Source organism: Mixophyes fleayi, chromosome 2 (assembly GCF_038048845.1).
Source record: "Mixophyes fleayi isolate aMixFle1 chromosome 2, aMixFle1.hap1, whole genome shotgun sequence".
Lineage (NCBI taxonomy): Eukaryota > Metazoa > Chordata > Amphibia > Anura > Limnodynastidae > Mixophyes > Mixophyes fleayi.
In genome coordinates, this window is record NC_134403.1 from 79,332,804 (window position 1) to 79,351,992 (window position 19,189).

General features: G+C 40.0%; 2 protein-coding genes across 4 annotated transcripts in view; one reads left to right on the plus strand and one right to left on the minus strand.

The window, feature by feature from the left end:
• B4GALNT1 (beta-1,4-N-acetyl-galactosaminyltransferase 1) overlaps window positions 1–6,215 on the plus strand; it is a 117,376-nt gene extending 111,161 nt beyond the window's left edge. For all 3 annotated transcript variants that reach the window (XM_075199346.1, XM_075199347.1, XM_075199348.1), the window contains one exon: window positions 186–6,215. In XM_075199346.1, the coding sequence (XP_075055447.1) occupies window positions 186–397 (212 nt within the window). In that variant the 3' untranslated portion in view covers window positions 398–6,215. The remainder of the gene's footprint in view (window positions 1–185) is intronic.
• Window positions 6,216–10,650: 4,435 nt separating this feature from the next.
• The window catches only part of LOC142141173 (solute carrier family 26 member 10-like), a 62,771-nt gene continuing 54,232 nt past the window's right edge, over window positions 10,651–19,189 (minus strand). Inside the window, exons 14-18 of the mRNA XM_075199349.1 lie at window positions 19,034–19,094; window positions 15,316–15,395; window positions 13,958–14,012; window positions 12,471–12,577; window positions 10,651–11,700 (exon numbers count right to left, since the gene is read on the minus strand). Coding sequence (XP_075055450.1) covers window positions 11,662–11,700; window positions 12,471–12,577; window positions 13,958–14,012; window positions 15,316–15,395; window positions 19,034–19,094 — 342 coding nt within the window. The 3' untranslated portion in view covers window positions 10,651–11,661. The remainder of the gene's footprint in view (window positions 11,701–12,470; window positions 12,578–13,957; window positions 14,013–15,315; window positions 15,396–19,033; window positions 19,095–19,189) is intronic.

Here is a 19,189-nt window from a genome sequence, read left to right on the forward strand (position 1 = left end):
AGCCCAACATTTTTCTTATAGCCTGCCACAGTGATTTATGTTAAAAAAAGACCACACCTGATTTTTTCATTCTGCTCTAAATAGCTTCACTTCCTCTAAGATACCCTGAAACCTTAAAGGACATCGTAATCCACTATCACATATAACCAACTGACTAACTATTGTGCTTTTATTTACTTTGGCAGAATTCTTTATAGATGGACTTAGGACACTGCATGTGGGCTCCTGTGATGATGTCATCGTAGATCATGCTTCAAAAATTCACCTCCCGTGGTTCAAGACGCAAACAGATAAAGAGTATTCAAAATTCCGCTACCCCACAGTCTCTAGTGCAAAAGACACAAGACATGAACTTTTTTACTTTAAAAACTACTTCAAGTGCCAGACTGGAGACTAAAAGAAAAAGCTGAAATTAGTTAAAGAAAGGTGAATGCGTTTTTTAAATAGAATTGACTATTTTTTTTTTTATTTTTACTGCTCTTTGGTGGATCTCTTTAAACACTGGCTGGTCTAAAACGGTTTAAAGTACTGCATTTAAGGTCGCTAGCACTGTCTGTAGAATATTATGTATCTACAGAGAAACAAGTAGAAATAATGAAGAAGATGTTAACTTTACTGAAGATGGAAAAGTGGCTTTATGGTTTTTCTGCAGGAGAGGCACTAAATGTGGTGCCTGACTCATCCAGCAACAGAAATATTACTAGGGAACAAAGTTACTCAAGACTTTTGAATCACATTATTTGGAGGTACAGCGGAAGTTTTTTAGCATCAGGTTAATGGTTCAGTAGAGCTGATAGTGTGCCAGATAATGGATTTTATGGTTGGGAAATAATGCTGCTAAACATGCCATTAAATCACTTCATGAAGACAATTGCACATGGTGAAAAAGCCATTCCAAGATAGCACTGATGCATCAGCTTAATGCTGGTTGTGTAATACTCAATGTGATGATTGAAGTTAATGGCTCTATTGAGTAATAGTGTGCACCTTATCAGTGCAAAGGTTTCATATGATTAAGTAATGACAACTCTTATAATAGTAAACTTGTGTAAAGGTTAGTTTCTCAATTTCCTAGGAACTAGTGCCCTCAGTGAGTGCTTAGTGCCTGATATTGATGCAGCACATAAAATTGTTGCCCACATTGTGTACAAATGTAATCATATACTCAGGAACATACTTTCAGTGATTCCGTTTACTCTGCCAATTTCAGAGCACAAGCAAGTTCCTCATTTGGGCAGCATGGTGGCTAAGTGGTTAGCACTTCTGCCTCACAATGAAAGGGTCATGAGTTCAATTCCTGATCATGGCCTTATCTGTGTGGAGTTTGTATAGTCTCCCCATCTTTGCGTGGGTTTCCTCCAGGTTCTCTGGTTTCCTCCCACACTCCAAAAACATACTAGTAGGTTAATTGGCTGCTATCAAATTTGACCCTAGTCTCTCTCTCTGTCTGTGTGTGTATGTTAGGGAATTAAGACTGTAAGCTCCAATGGGGCAGGGACTGATGTGAGTGAGTTCTCTGTACAGCGCTGCAGAATCAGTGGCGCTATATAAATAAACGATGATGATTCGGTGCCTGATGCATGTTGCGTGTACATTTCGTTAATAAAATCCACCCGTAAAAATAGCAGTAAAAGCCATCCGTAATGTGCTGAGTCACAGGTATCGCATGATGCGTCCAGCTCTGTACCTGTAGCTTTTGTGCCAAGTTTACGTCGGGCATACATGCAACCATATAACCATTATGCCCATACACACAACCAGGCCATAAACTAAATAAAAGTTTATTAACATTTGATAGTGAAAAACACATTAGCTGCTAGGCTCGATATAATACAGCAGATATAATATTCCTTCATGCACACAAATGAAAGTAGAATTTATTTTTTTTTGGAAAATATGTCTCCAAAAATCTATATGCATGATGAATGTAGAAAGGGCCTATCAGTTTCTGAGGTACATTCCCAAACAGCCAATCAGAAGCAGCTAACAAGGGCAGGCAACTGTTTATATCATCAGTGTGAAAAAGATAGTATGTGTCTTCATACAGATATGCCTCACTCACATGTGCATGAAAATGCCATCACTGCACACATATGTGCCAATGCAGACTTGTGTGTATCGGGAACTTACGCCTCCTTTCGACTGAAGAGGGGGAACGATGGAGGAATGGAGCCGTCTGATGTAGGCCAAGTACAGTAAGGGCATGGTCATGCAACCGTGGCTCATGCAGACGGAGATGCACATATGCCTGTTAGGAGGAGTGTCTTTTTCACCTAATAGATGATGATGATGACTGGCTCCATTACCTAAACTAGACATCAAGCAGGCACACATGCTTCCAATGTGCTGCAGAGATGTGTATGGCCGGAAATATTCTATTTTGTATTATTTTTAGCAAAATTTACAGCCATTTTGGAAGCAACTCTGCATTAGCCCATGGTCTCCAGAACTGAACAGCATTCATGGTGAAGTGAATAGAGATGCTCCAACCAGCCACAAACTTTTTCTGATACCGGTTTGTTTAATTGGTACAAAAATGGGAAAATTTGACTGCAAACTCTGCCATATTTGATCATGTATGAAATGCCTCAATTTGTTGGGAACTTAAATGTATATAATTTAACTAATTTTAAATGCCAGCACATTGGACATTATGGGGAAATTTTAATTGTGAGCATATTTTAACGCAAACTGTGAATATCAAACGGAAAATAGCAATCTGTAACAGGCAGATGCAAAAAAGCAAACCTCAAATATAAACTGACTGTGAGCTGTAAATTACAGGCAGCAAAATCAAATTGGGATGTGTTGAACAATGTAACACAAACATGTTTGTCGCTATCAAACCAATGAATTATGATCGACTTTCAAAGCATTTCAAAATGTTTGAGCACCTCTACCAGTGACATAAAATTGACAATATAAACTGTTTTTTGTTGCTTCTAATACTTCTTCGTATTCATACTTGCTGACTCTCCCAGAGCTTTCAAAACAGTGGGAGATATCCTGCACTGTCTCGCATCTGGTAATCTCACTGACGCCAAGCCAGGAAGAATCAATGGGTGGAACCTAAAGTGATATGAATGTGGTGATGTGATTTGGATCACATGTTGTGGTGGATGGGACGTTATGATGTGAGTTGTGTCCTTAAGTCCTTAGATCTACTCTATGTATCTACCACAAGGGGAAGTCTGAAAAGTTGGCTACTATGATTTTACTGGCTTTTCCCACTGCTTACTTAAATATCACCTGAATGTATTAACTCCAAGGACCTCTCCTCTGTTGTTGTTGACATTACATCACCATTCATTCTATATTCTGCTTTTTCGTTTTTGTGTCACATATGGATTATTTTACTTTTTAATGTATTATATCTAAGATATAAACCATTGCTTTGCTTTCTCTAAATATCTCAAATTTATTTAGCCCTAGAAAAATGGATGGTTAGACATGCTTATTTTATTGTCAAATAAGTCCTCATTTTGCATCACACCCCTTTTTATCCAAAATTCCTTCCCATCTAAGCCACCCAGCTTTGGGGAAGCTTTGATGAATCACAGAATAGCATTGAGGGATACCCCACCACTCATTTGCCACAACAACTGAAACAACTTGAGTAATTGGTTTTATATAAAATTACCTGGAGGAGGGAGGCAGTTACCCTATAAGCAGTGGGTATGTTTCCCTCTTCCCTGGCTGCTGTATAACAGTTTAGCAGGTAGAAGGATAGAAGTTCATCATATTTTTTGCATAGGTTGGTTATAGAGCTATCTGGTCCTGGGGCCTTGGCTGTTGGACATTGTTTTATGTCTTCCATAACCTCCTGTAACCAAATTGGGGTGTCTAAGGCATCTCTGTCCTTGGCAGAGAGTTGGAGGGGTTCTAGTCCTGACAGGTAACAGTGATTCTTTACATCCTGCAAATGACTGGCTAATTACAGACAGCTCAGGTCGTGTGATATAGGGAAGACCTACAGCCACCAGATGATTAAAGTAATAATCTTTATTGCCATTGTTATTAATGATTGTATTGTACTCTGAAATATTGGACTTATTTTCAACTGTATTTTCCAAAAACAGGTTAAATCCAAGTGGTCTAATGTTTTAGTCTATATATCTTATCCTTGCTAGAGGTCAAATGCTGAGTTCATGTAATTGGTATTTTACAAATAGACTAATGGTTGCGGTCTTGTTGAAATAAGTTGTGTGACTAGTATTGACCACGGGCCTATCTTACTGTCCGAGTTATGCAACAGGACAGTTGAGTAGTTGATTACTGGCTTAATACGTTTGTTGGGTCAGTAAAAGTAAACTTTTGTCAATTTCCATCATGATCAATAATCTATCACTATTAATAGGATCATTATTTGGTATTGTGGTAGATTTGGCACTACACAGGGTGTGTTACTGGGCCAGTTGCCCTATAACAGCTGCAGTAACGCAGGGGTCAGCTTTAGTGTGTCTACCTGTGATCAGTGTACCGCCTTGGAGCCACAAACTACTTCAACTGTTTGTGAAGTTCTCACAAGTTGCAACGTGTGTTCTAAACATGTCTATAAAACAATATTATCTTTATTAAAGATAAATGGTGGTGGGCTCTGTTGTGCATTGCATTGATCATTTTTTTCTGTTTTACATTATAAAGTTTTGTATATACTTTTATATTATGTTTTAATTTTCTTTTAATGTAAGACTATTTAATATCAGTTTATTGTTTTTGAAACAAAGATCTTGACAGAAAATAATGTCCAAAATCCCATAATGTGCACTATTATATATATATTGATTTAAATAAACATATGTGAGATTAAGATTTGCAATATCCATGACAAGTAAATGTTATTTACAAGTATACAGAAATATTGGTGTGCATTACATTATTTATGCTCAAATGTCCCTATTTATCCCATATTGCGTATACATAGGAGCCTGACAACATTCCATTTTTGTGATCTCTCGCCATAAAATCACTGTGACCCTATTTTCATTGGATTGCGGGTCTGGCTGAAAATGTAAATGATGGAAAGCGTAAAAACATCACATCAAAGTCCCGCCTTCTGTCACATTAACATTACTCCATTAATGACACTTTTCCATCTGTTAATTCCAGACTTATTTATGTCTTAGATCAGTGGTGAGATTGAGGGGAAATTGTAGCTGTCTTTATTACATATTGTCACTCTTGTGTGTTTGAATAATCGTATTAAATGGGTATTTTAGCACATATAAATGTGCCTACCAGCACCAAATGTTCCTGAACTGCACAAAAATCATCCTGAACCCCCGCCTTTTTGCGGGTAGAGAAAGACTGTGTGGACACCTGGTAACTGGGAAGTGTCCCTTGTAAATGTTATTTCTCCGCCAATGTGATCATTTTTCAAGGCTGCATTTTTGCACATTTGTAAATGACCATTAGTGGGTACATTCATTTGAGGTTTGCCTATGGTGTGATTACTGATGACTACTGACACTGATACTGGGGGGGAAATAGAGCATACAGAGGATACATTGCTCCTTATGGCAATCTTAAAATAAAACATACTGTTCCATACTTGCCAACTCTCCCGGAATGTCGGGAGACTCCCGCATTTTGTGAGAGTCTCACGGACTCCCGGGAGAGTGTGGCAATCTCCTGGATCTGCCCACTTCACTAGGAAGTGCCCCACCTTCTAGTGAGGTGGGCAGAATCAGGTCCCAAACGCGCGGTGTTTGGCCCCAGCCCCCACTGTCAAATGATGCGTTTGCGTCATGACGGCGGGTCCAAAATGATGCGCATTTTGGAGCCCCGCCCCCATCACGCCCACCTCCCATGGCAGGCTCCCGGAAACCAACTATTCAAAGTTGGTAAGTATGCTGTTACCACAGGGAACATTTGTCTCTGTGATATTTCTATTTTTCCTCCTGTTTAAGTACGGTTTATCTACGGTGAACACACCAAAGGCAAACACACTAATGTAAACGTACCCTAAATTATATATTATTTTTTAATATTATGTTGTTATAATTTTTGCGTTAGTGGTCATGTGCTTTGTAACTTATTGTGCACAAAAACAAAAGGGTATGTTTTCGGAGATGTTAAAAAAACACCTTTATTGGATTATGGGGGGGAAATGCATTTTGGCTGTTTTTGTGTGGATGTTTGTAACTTTTTAAATTTGTGTTAAGTAAGTTATTTTTCTTGCAATCATTTTTTTAATTAAATATTTCAACAACTGAGTTCTGTGATGTTTTTGTTATAATTCAGAATTTTTGCAGTTGACAGCCATTAATGGTGATATATGTAAATTATGTTCTATGATTTTGATAATTTTGAGAAGTTTTAGGTAGGTGTGGAAAAAATGCTGGAAAGTTAGAATGCTTTCAAAATAAAAGTGTTAATAGTTTCTTTTTATCAATGCAAAGTGAATGAACAGAAGAGAAATTTAAAACAACTCAATATTTGGCGTGACCACCCTTTGCCTTCAAAACAGCATCAATTCTTCTATGTACACTTGCACACAGTTTTTGAAGGATCTCGGCAGAGAGGTTGTTCCAAGAATCTTGGAGAACTAACCACAGATCGTCTGTGGATGTAGGTTTGCTCAAATTCTTCTGTCTCTTCATGTAATGCCACTTCACGCCATCTCCAGCCAATTCACGCCATCCCGGCCACTTCATGCCATCCCCATTCACTGCACTCCATCCCCAGCCACTTCATGCCATCCCCAGCCCAATCATGCAATCACCAGCCACTTCATGCCATTCCCAGCCACTTCACGCCATCCCCAGCCACTTCACGCCATCCCCAGCCACTTCACGCCATCTCCAGTCATTTCATGCCATCTCCAGTCATTTCGTGCCATTCCCAGTCATTACATGCCATCTCCAGCCCAGTCATGCTATCCCCAGTCACTTCATGCCATCCCCAGCCCAATCATGCAATCACCAGCCACTTCATGCCATTCCCAGCCACTTCACGCCATCCCCAGCCAGATCACGCCTTCCCCAGTCAGATCATACCTTCCCCAGCCACTTCGTGCCATCCCCAGCCACTTCGTGCCATCCCCAGCCACTTCACGTCATTCCTAGCCACTTCACACCATCCCCAGTGACTTCACGCCATCCCCAGCCACTTCACACCATCCCCAGCCACTTCACACCATCCCCAGCCAGATCACGCCTTCCCCAGCCAGATCATACCTTCCCCAGCCACTTCGTGCCATCCCCAGCCACTTCGTGCCATCCCCAGCCACTTCACGTCATTCCCAGCCACTTCACGTCATTCCCAGCCACTTCACACCATCCCCAGTGACTTCACGCCATCCCCAATGACATCATGACACCACCCAGCCATAAAGCAAATCAACTTTGTATATTTCATATCTGATTTAAATTTAAAGCTCTAGTTTACCCCATACTATACTCATGTATATCAGTCTTTAACTACAGTACTTATTTACCAGTATAGGTAATTCTATATAACCCATCTACAAATGTTGCCCAAACTGTACTAAAATAGCTCATTATGTACCAGATAAATACTGATGTACCAGTTTAATATATTATATAACTTTGTAACCAATTATAAACCATGCTAATCACTGTAACCCGTCCTCCAGCAGTATAACTCATTTTGTGCAAGTATTACACAATAACAGTGTAGCCTATATAACTCGTTAGATGTCAAGTAAACAATGCTATGTATAGTTTGTATTGGTAATGTATAACCATTCACACCCATACAGCCCATTCTACGGATTGCCTATATCTCAGATCTGTAAAGATACACAGGCAGATGATTTACCACTGATTCGGTCTGCAGAAATCATACATATCTTTACCACACTACTTAACTGTGTCTGATACATTAAAAGATGCGCTAAAAGGTATGTTGTCATAGTATATACAACAAGAAAAGAAGGACTTAAAATGATGTCAATGAACATACCCGTCTTGCCATACAGAGGAATGAAATCTGGAGGGGAACCCGGTTTTGCAATAAACAAAGGCTCTTTAGCTGCACAATACAGCCAAATTTTACATTACCTCGGAGGTTGCGATGCTCTGAATTAGGCCAGTCCTGTCAATGACTTTTGCTCAGTCCAGATGCATTTTGTAGGGAAATCATCATTATGTTCACATAAACCGTTATAAATAAAATATATACATTTGAAATTGGGTCACTTAAAACAAAAACATCACAGATGTCCCCTTACTGTCATGATTTAAGACATAAATTAGGGTCCAATTAGTATTGTTTTAGTAGAGCAAAAAAGGCTAGATTATTTTCAAGGGTTGCTCCAAATGTGCCACTTTGAAGAAGGATATCTGTGCTTCTCAGACACAGAACGTCTGTGCTTCTCAGACACAGAACGTCTGTGCTTCTCAGACACAGAACGTCTGTGCTTCTCAGACACAGAACGTCTGTGCTTCTCAGACACAGAACGTCTGTGCTTCTCAGACACAGAACGTCTGTGCTTCTCAGACACAGAACGTCTGTGCTTCTCAGACACAGAACGTCTGTGCTTCTCAGACACAGAACGTCTGTGCTTCTTAGAAGAAATGTTTACAAAATGTTGTGTAATGCATATAAGCAGACTTGCCAACTCTCCCGAAATATCCGGGAGACTCCCGCATTTTGCGAGAGTCTCCCGGGCGAGTGTGGCAATCCCCCGCATCTGGATAATTCTGCCCACTTCCTAGTGAAGTGGGCAGAATTAAGTCCCAAACGCCGCGATTCCCGGTGAATCGCGGCGTTTGGCCCCGCCCCCCGCTGTCAAATGACGCATTTTGCGTCATCACGTCATGGGGGCAGGTCCAAAATGACGCCACTTGGAGCCCCGCCCCCCTGTTACGCCCACCTCCTCTGCAGGCTCCCGGATTTCACCAACAGAGAGTTGGTAAGTATGCATATAAGCAGATAAACATGAGAAAGTGAGATAGGGCATATACACATAAAATTAAAATAGTTTCTGCAAAATGAAATGCACTTCACCATCATATTAGATGAAGGAGCTTTGGTACCTCAAAGTAACTTCCAATATAGTTAGCACCAGGGCTGCCACCAGAACTTGCGGGGCCCAGTACAGTACAAATGTAACAGACATGGCCCCCCTTCTTCCTTCTCTCACCCCACCCTCATTTTTACATTATTCTTTGTCCAACATTTGCCTTCCTTCTCATTCTCTACAGTCATCCCCCATTCCTGGTTTCCTGCAGTAGTTTATTTACCTCTCTGCTGTCTCCTATCGGCTTCTCTCCATTGATAGCGCTTTGACGTTATTAATTAATCTCTGTCCGAGAGCCGGGCACCTGGGGGGCCAGGACTGAAGCAAATAGCGGCATCTGTGGGGCCCAACATTTTGGCAGTGGAGGCAGACATGCTGCCTACAAGGGGGCCCGCTGCCACATCCTTAATTACATGCAGAGGTCTCTCACATCTCAGGCGCAAGCTGCTGCTTAGAAATGGCGCCCACTACCTCCCTTTATTCGCTGTGGAGACCCCCGTCCCTAATAAATTTGCTTGGGCCCAGAGCTTATGGGGCCCAATCTGCTATTACTACTCCCTGTACCCCTGATGGTGGCTCTGGTCAGCACCCATAGGGGAAGATTCAGTTCGGCGCAAGGTGTCTCTGAATCGTCCGTGGAGACACCTTGTGCCAATGTTGTGGCAGGAATCTTCTATTAATATTACAAACATGACTACCATGTGACACAGAAAATCATGTTTCTAATGCTTTTATTTTTTCCTTAAGTTAGCAACCCAATGTTTTTTTAGAAATGTAATGAATGAAATGAAATGCCTGCCCTCTAGTGGTAAAAATATATTACTTGCCATTTGAATTTATTGGTTTGTTTATCTCCTTTGTGCCTTAATATTACTCCCCATTTGCAAACATGATTTTTAACTTGGCGTATTTACAAAATGTATTGTACTACCAGGAAATGTTAACTAAAAAGGAACATTTTGCCATTTAATCAATTTCTACCCCAACCAGGAGTCAATTACGAGTCATAACTGTCATAGTGGTTGCAATATTGCTGCTAGGCCGGACCCTGTACCATGTCCTGACTCTGTGAATGTAAAGAAAATAATGTTGACCCTAGTAGTTATTAAATAACGGTTTGCCAAGTGCAGAAGGAAATGATACAGCAGCATATGGCCTTAGATAAGAGAGAAAAGAATAGCAGAAGCAGAATGAAATATGTTCAATATCATTATTCGTGAATGTAAAAAATAACCATACAGTTTACATGTCCTGTTGACAGCTAGCAAAAGTGAGTTACTGATAGCTTAAGTTCCCTGGGCCCCAGTATAACATCAGTGCTGCCCCCTCCCCAATCCCAGACATGAGAAATAACCAGAGTGGTCTACCAGAGTAGACATTGGAGAATTCTGAATTCTAGTGCTATACAGCAATGTCCTCTAACAATTTAGAAACCCTCCTATAATCGCTACAATGGGCAGCATGCTGGTGCTGCCACAGCCCAAAGAGGTGGCTAAGTGGTTAGTACTTCTGCCTCACAGCGCTGGGGTCATAAGTTCAATTCCCGACCATGGCCTTATCTGTGTGGAGTTTGTATGTTCTCCCTGTGTTTGCGTGGGTTTGGTCCGGGGGCTCCGGTTTCCTCCCACACTCCAAAAACATACTGGTAGGTTAATTGGCTGCTATCAAAATTGACCCTAGTTTGTCTCTCTCTGTTGTCTGTGTGTGTATTTTAGGGAATTTAGACTGTAAGCTCCAATGGGGCAGGGATTGATGTGAATGAGTTCTCTGTACAGCGCTGTGGAATCAGTGGCGCTTTATAAATAAATGGTGATGATGATGATGAAAGGGGAAAAAAGTGCCATCTAGCCCCAGAAGCACCTAGAGCCAGTGTGGTTGTTGCCACTGCTACCACTATAGCTACGCCACTGAAATGCGGCCAGGAGATGGGTCAGGAAAGAAGCATTGTATAACTTGTTCCAAAAGTGTTCATTTTAACTATTTCAATTACAATATCACAAAGGTTAATGACAAGATCACTTTTGTTGTTACAATATATGCAGCAATAAAACAGGAGTACTCCCAGCGGAAAGTCTAAAAACTATGAAAGACATTTCATTTATCTTGACTAAGAATGCTTTATGACATCTCCAAATATACATAACCAGACAAAATGATAATAATAATACTTTCTAATCATGTCAAGGTTTGTATAGTGCACCACAAGTGAAGTGAATAGATCCACCTGTCCAGCAGCAAAGTGTTATTTGTAATTTATTGCACGTTGGCAATTGCATCTCTAACAATACAGTTAAAGGTTGGTATTTATATGCAGGATTATAGTTATTATTATATTGATAATAATTATTTACATCATAGTATCCAAATTTAAATAAAACAGGAAGTAGTCGTTCAAAGATATGCCTACCAAACTGCAATCAGTTCTTGCTGTATTAATCAACAAAGGATCCGTATTTATTTTAAACTGAACGTTTGTAGCGGGATTTCCCCTACACAAGCTTATATGTGTAATACACAGTTCTGTTCCATCCGAATCGTCTTCTAAGGCTTCAAAAGTCAACCCAAAGTACTTAATGGGCTTAAACCCAAATCCTGTACTGTATCTCCAGGTCTGACATTTTATCCAGCGTGAAGACTTGTGTTGCTTCTATCCAGGCTCCCAGCAAATGAGATTCTTATACCCACACCATGGGGCTTTTAGTTATGAGGCTTTCCTGTTAACAAAATATATTTAAGACCTCATCAGCAGCAGCATCATTTATTTGTAAGGCGCAATAATAGTTGTTATAGTAATAGTCAGAGCTAATAGTCAGAGTTACAAATCATACGAGGTTGACGAAGGACATGCAGACATGAGACACAGAATAGTGAGATAGACATAAAGCAAATTCATTCAATAAATGTTTTAACTAAAATACAAACAAAGGTATATATTTGCAGTTTGTTTAAAACACTTGCCTGTGACTTTGTTTGGTTAAATTCTTCCCTAGTAATGTATAATTGGAAGGGGTCATCTTGGACTCCATGATGGCATTAATTGTTAATCTTTGGTGTCTTTTTTGTTACATACTTCACAGCCAGATAGACAATGTTAAAGAAAATAATACTTAGAAATTATGGGGCTTATTTATAATTAGGGGCACTTCTATTTTGTCTAAGACGCATTTTTTTTCTGCAAATACGAGCCAAAAATGAATATGCATATGTCCGTGTGCACATTTTTGAGTATTGTTGTCTAGCGTCTTATGACTGGACCAGCAGGATAAGGGGCAGGCACATGTTGACGGGGTAAGGGTTTGTTCACGTAATTGTGACATGGACTCGGCGTATACGCCTTTTAGGAGGCGTATCTCTTGTAGGTGCTGGAGGCCTGCTGCACCGATGATAGCCGCTTATTGCGCATTGACCCCCTCCAGCTGATATTTCTTTAATTATTAGCGTTATATCATATGATATATTATATATAGAGGCAATAGTCTCTTACCATATTTTGCTCAGCGTAACACGCAGCATCATGCACAGTCACAAACACTTGCTGATCACTGAGATGGTCCATGATACCAATGGACACCAGGGTTCTAAGCACCTTTGCTGGAAGATACATGAGAAAAGTAGAGGTCATATGTAATAATAAGAGGTAATATGCCAGAATACTGAGTTCCAGTTTACACAGTACACACAATGGCATGTCACCCTGCTTTACATAAGCCAAGTATAAATATGTACAAGTGGAACAATAAAACTACATGTCTATCAACATGTCCCGAGTTTACATAACGTCTGGAAACTCTAAGGGCACATTCTATAAAACTGGAGGGATCTCATATTGTCTTAGGTGGAAAGTATGTTTTTTTTACATCCCATTTAATAAAAAAGAATTAACTTAGGAAGTATTAATGACATTTTTCTTGATGACAACATTGCATATATTCTATAAAAATGATGTTTTCATGTTGCGTTAACTAAACCGAATCCACAATTTCCTTTTCCGAATAATAAAAGGCAGAAGTGTTGGGAAAGTAGTGATTTTATGCTATAAAATATGTAATACAAAGAAGGATAATCCTAAAGATAGATTAAGATAAAATGTCATACCCTAATAGAATATCCCCCTATATGTGATCTCTAATGAACACTTTGATTTGCGGAGATATACTGTATGTCTATGTCATCTTTTAGTTTGTATAAATCACCTAATTAAATCTATATTCCCAGCAGTGATATCTATGGAGTAAGTGAGTTCTGTTCCAATGCTGTTCCTAAGAACATGCAACTTCACAGATAAGAAATTAAATGAGGCATTCTATACATTATTATTATTATTATTCTTTATTTACTTGGCGCCACAAAAGGCATAGAGGACTAACCGGCAAAGTATTGGACATTATGTAAGGACAGTAGGCATAATACTGTATATAAAACATAATAGATGAGATATACAATAAACTAGTGTTGTACAGACAATGCTATGATACAAGAACACACAAGCTGACAAGGTAGAAGCAGACACCTCTAAAATAACTACTTTCATTTATTGCTATTAATACTCAAAAGACTTCATAAAAGTTCAGTTAATGACCTGGGATATTGTAGTCCTATAACCACTATGGGTTGATTTCTTTGTAAAAGTGGCATTAGAAAAACTGTTTAAGTGCCACACTACATGATTGCTGTGCCTCTATGTACTAATATTTGTGACTGTGTGACAGAAAATATATACTGTTCCATAATACTAAATGCTGCTATATAATACTATGAACAGCAGTTCATTTTGTGATCCCAACTGCAGACATTTGCACTGACGTGTACCGTAGTGTGTGACTTACATTTTATATTCTCCAGTAAACAGACCAAAACATTACTAGGTTTACATTCCTTGATACATTGATTCACCATAAATGAAGGAATGCACGCTCTGTTTGCTGACCAGCCCACAGTTCTGTATTATATATACAGTGAATCAAGCCTCACCATTGCAACCAGCAAGAAGTAGAAGCATCCCGGCCTTCTGACACTCAACACACATCTGAAAAACACAAACATCAAGTAGTAAGATAAGGCAGGATACAAGGTCATAACATTCAGCAAGTAGAATAATATACTGCCAACTACTGTTCTCTAGACATACAACCAATTGTCACTGCAATAGCAGAAGCCCACACATTCAGAAATGTGGTCAAAATCTGCCAAATAGGATGATCAAATCAGCATGTGTATGGGCAGCTTAAATGATAATTTCACATTTAAGCGGATCTAAAATGCCATTTTCCACCTCTCTTACCTGAATGGTGGGTACCCCACCCGTGGAGCAATCTTGCTCTCCAATGCGGGACCCCGGATGAAATAGGGATTTAATAAATGAGAACATGCGTTTGACACATCGTTTTGCCGATTCAATCCCAAAGACCTAATGACATTTCAAACCTGCATTGCCAATAGCTAGTTATTATAGATATTGGACCTCATTTAGAGTCGGACGCAAAGTCCGTTTAAGAAGTGTAGGAGTGGGAGTGTGCCGCAGCTTGGTAGGGTATTACGAGTGGCAAGCAACCCCAGTTGCGTCCCACTCTTAATACCCTATGGAGCTGCGAGCAGCTCCTGCAGCTAGCTAACGCTTGCGCCACCTAATTCCTGCCGCACAGCTTTAGCCCTGTTTTGACGTGTGTTGCGCCTGCGCCTCACTGCGACTAGGATGCATTTACATGGTCACGCCTTCACAATTCAGCGTTCCTCCCATTCTCTCGTAGTGAGTCGCAAGCTGTCGCAAGTGTTAATTGCGTTCTAAGATGCAGGCGGATTTGGCGCTTTCTGCACATGCGTGGTAGTGTTTTTTGGTTAGATGCGCCTAAAACTGACTTTGCGTCCGACTCTAAATGAGGTCCATTATGTTAATGTTATTGGTGGCAGAAGTGGTAGAATGAGTGGCAAACAGTAGGACTATTTATGCACCTGCCTGCTCTGCAAATTACATCAACCTTTGTATGTCCGTCCCGCCACCCTGTGCACGGAAAGGGGGTTTTAAAAATGGGAAACCTGCCATGCAGACAAAGGAAATTGGAAATTGATTATTAATCTCAAATTTAAATGATAAAAAGGCATGGACAGCGCACAAATGGGCCATGACCAAGCTGAAGATGCGGTGTGAGGACAAATGTTATCCCTCTACAAGCAGGGTCTTCTCTATCCTCCGTCTCACCTCCTTCATCCACCCGTTATTTTCTTGTCTCTTTTGATATGTATGCTGGATGATTTATAACTCTACCTGCAGAGTTTTCTGGTGCCTTACAAATTGACAGTGTTGACGATGAAGCAAATCAATTTCCACTTACCTGTATAAATAGACGAGCACCAGTAATGTCAATAAATATTACTCCACTGCAGTCAATGATAAGTGACTTGATTTCAGTGTCTGCAATTATATATTTTTTTGCGTTAGTAATTATCATTCCATGAACAAAACAAATGGCTATAACACGATTGTATTGAATGAAATATACTCTTAAATTGCATTATTGATACATAGATTTTATTTATGCTCCCATGGATCAGTCTGTAGAAATTAGAGATGGGCGGGTCCGGTTCCCCGAGAACCGAACCCACCCGAACTTTGGGTATCCGAGTACCGAGCTGAGTAGCTCGGTACTCTCCCGCCCGTTCCGAATCCAAATCGAGGCCGAACGTCATCGTGACATCGTTGGATCTCAGGGCTCGGTTCTCGCGATACTTCAGCATTATAAATATATGCCTCCACAGCAACCCATCGCCATTTGACAGAGGGAGAGAGCAGGGTGTAGTCACAGGCTGATTAGAGCAGGGACAGAGAATCCAATATTCTTCTTGCAATTGCTCTAAAAAAAATCGCTAGAGAAGAGAGGAGGATAGAGGTTTATTATTTTTTGATAATATTTGGCACTCTTCAGTGCTTTTGGGGTGTCCCCCATAATTGTGCATAAATATTTCTGGCTGTCAAAAGTCATATCTGTCAGCAGTATCTACCAACTAATTTTTAGCACTCCTCAGTGCTTTTGGGGTGTCATCCCTAATTGTGCATAAATATTTCTGCCTGTCAAAAGTCATATTTGTCAGCAGTATCTTACCAAATAATTTTTACCACTACAAGTGCTTTGCGCTCAGAATGGATTCAAAGCAGTCCACATATGATCAGAATGAGCAACCAGGTTCTGTCAGCAGTCCTGGGGCTAGATTTACTAAGATGGGTTTTGAAAAAGTGGGGATGTTGCCTATAGCAACCAATCAGATTCTAGCTATCATTTTGTAGAAGGTACTAAATAAATGAAAGCTAGAATCTGATTGGTTGCTATAGGCAACATCCCCACTTTTTCAAACCCGCAGCTTAGTAAATCTAGCCCTTGATGTTAGAGTTCCCAGTACGTCATCTGGCCAAGGCGATGTCAAACAACAGTGTTTCCAAATCAATGCAAAAAACAAAAACCCCAAAAAAATGTACTGTGTTGAAGCGAAAAAGAAGTGTTACTGAGCAAAAGTTAAGTGCCGATAAAAAAAAAATTGTCAACATGCCATTCTACACACGCAGTGGCAAAGAGAGAATGAGGCCTTCACCTTTGGCTATTAGTGGCAGATCCAAAAATGTTACCGAGCCTACAAGTGGTGCACAACTACTGTTACGCGTCAAAGCCGAGCTGCAAGATAACAGTAAGGCATTGGAGGATAATGTTTGCTCTGAATCAGAAATGACACCGATCCCTGTGGAGAGTCCAACCAACAGTGGGATGTCTAATCGTGAGCATTCTGTTAGTGTACCCATAAAGAAGGGCCCTTTCAGCAGTTCTGCTGATGTGTACCTGAACAGCCCGAGTGTAGCCGGTGATACACAAATTGAGGATGTCACTTTGGAAATAGAAGAGGATGAGGGGGAAATTTATGGAGGTGACGAGGGCGCTAATGAGGATGTTGATGATTATGATGCAGACAGATACCAAATTGCCTTTCTCAATTTCTATTTATATTCTAGATTATATAACTGCTGAATAGTTTTCTATTTTATTCCTAGTGGAGAGGGGATCTGATGCAGACAGATACCAAACTGCCTTTGTCCATTTCTTTGTATATTCAAATTTCTAGTTCTACAGTCTATGCAGGTTGCTTTTTTTCTATTTTACTACACGTGGATATGGTGGGGGGGGGGGGGGGGTCTGATGCAGACAGATACCAAACTGCCTTTGTCCATTTCTTTGCATATTCGAATTTCTAGTTCTACAGTCAATGCAGGCTGCTTTTTTTCTATTTTACTACACGTGGATATGGTGGTGGGGGGGGGGGGGGTCTGATGCAGACAGATACCAAACTGCCTTTGTCCATTTCTTTGTATATTCGAATTTCTAGTTCTACAGTCAATGCAGGCTGCTTTTTTTATATTCAACTACAAGTGGAGGACGGGGGGGGGGGCATAGATGGCCACCAAAGTACCGTGGTCCATTTAATTTTACTTTCTAGCTCCACAGTCTGTGCAGGCTGCTTTTTTAATATTCAACTACAAGTGTAGGGTGTAATATACACCCAAAGACGATGGCTACATTGCCAATAATCAAAGATGGAGGAGGTAGTTAGTAGATTAGTAGTCCAAAAGCTCCATTCTCATGTCATTAAAGCAAATTATACAGGTTTGACTGTATAATTTGCAGACAAGTGTTCGCATTAAGGACAGCCTACCAGGGATTAAACTGTTTTTTTCATAATTTATTAGCTTTAGAATTACCTCACTTATCTAAGAAACTGGTGGAGCACTAAATTAGGTTATATTAGACCAAAAATGTTTTATTTTTTTCAAAAATAGCAAAACAAAACCAAACAAAACCAAAACCAAAACACGAAGGTAATCCAGATCCAAAACCGAATACAAAACCAAAACACGGGGGTCAGTGACCATCTCTAGTAGAAATATTTTGGGTACGTAACAGTTTCTTTCCAAACAAGCCAAACTCAGTTATTTCTAGTTCAAACAGAAAACGTTTTTTATTTTTCTCTTCTAAGAAAAGCTTCTATTTGTATGTGGGACTACCAAAATAATCAAAATGTAATCTTTTCTACTGCCACATCATGAATATACCAGCTGGCACAAATTTAAAAAATGATTGGAAAAAACTTATTTGTTAGATAGTGGGTAATTTATAACTGGAAGGTGTAGTATAACACACTGCAAAAGCCACTTTAACTTTTTTTTACATAATGTACTCACTGTTTTTGCTTTAGCAAAGCCATGTGTGATGTGCAGCAAGGTGGTGGCTTGTGAAGAGTTGCATGAAACTGTTCAGGGCAGGAATATGAAACATCTTTATCTCTCTCTCATAAGGTTCCTTATAAGTGTGCACTTTGGGGGTCATGCCGAGTTGGGTGAAGCTTTGCCGTTAGTGCAAAATATGCAAATTTGTACTGTGCAGGCACACAATAAAATGCGTATGCCTACATCTGTACGCTGATCTGACACTTGGACCTCCTTACACACTTGGAGAGATGAAACGGAGGAGAGGACGAGTATAACTGCACTGAGGCAGATCTGCATGAAGATGCAGAAACACCTGTCAGTTGAGGATGCCTGAGGGCTGGTGCAAATACACACTTATGATAGTGATGCAGTTGCCAGCACTAGCTAGCAGCTTCTGATTGGCTGATTGCAGGTTGATCTCTGAAGCTTTCTTCACTGCTTTTGTCTATGTTATATGATTTTCTGCACATATTTTAGAATGAATTCTTTTGAATTTTTTTCCAATAGCGATATTAAAAAACTGTTCTTGGTCTAGGACTTGGTTGGGTGTAAGTGTATCTGATGTACTCCTGACATAAACCTGGCGTATATGCTGCTGGTGTAGAGCTAGACGCATCTTGAGATGCCTTTGACTATGGGCGTACATACACTACTGTACCCATCACCTACTACAACCCAGAGTTATGAAGTAGCAGCCAAACATGCACAAGGACTGAGCGCAAGGTGCAAGCAATGGAAGATACAATTGGGATTGCTTCACAGCAGCATTTTATAAAACAAATTAGATAACAAGCTATATGTACCTGCTTCTGCTTTTATGTTGCACACATCTAGATGATAAACTGGATTTGCTATTCCTGTGTCCTACAAAATAAAATAAAGTTCAAGTTAAGCCAAATTAAATAACATCTTGTAACATAAAAATATTTATAACTTCAGGATGTACCCATTGAGAAGGG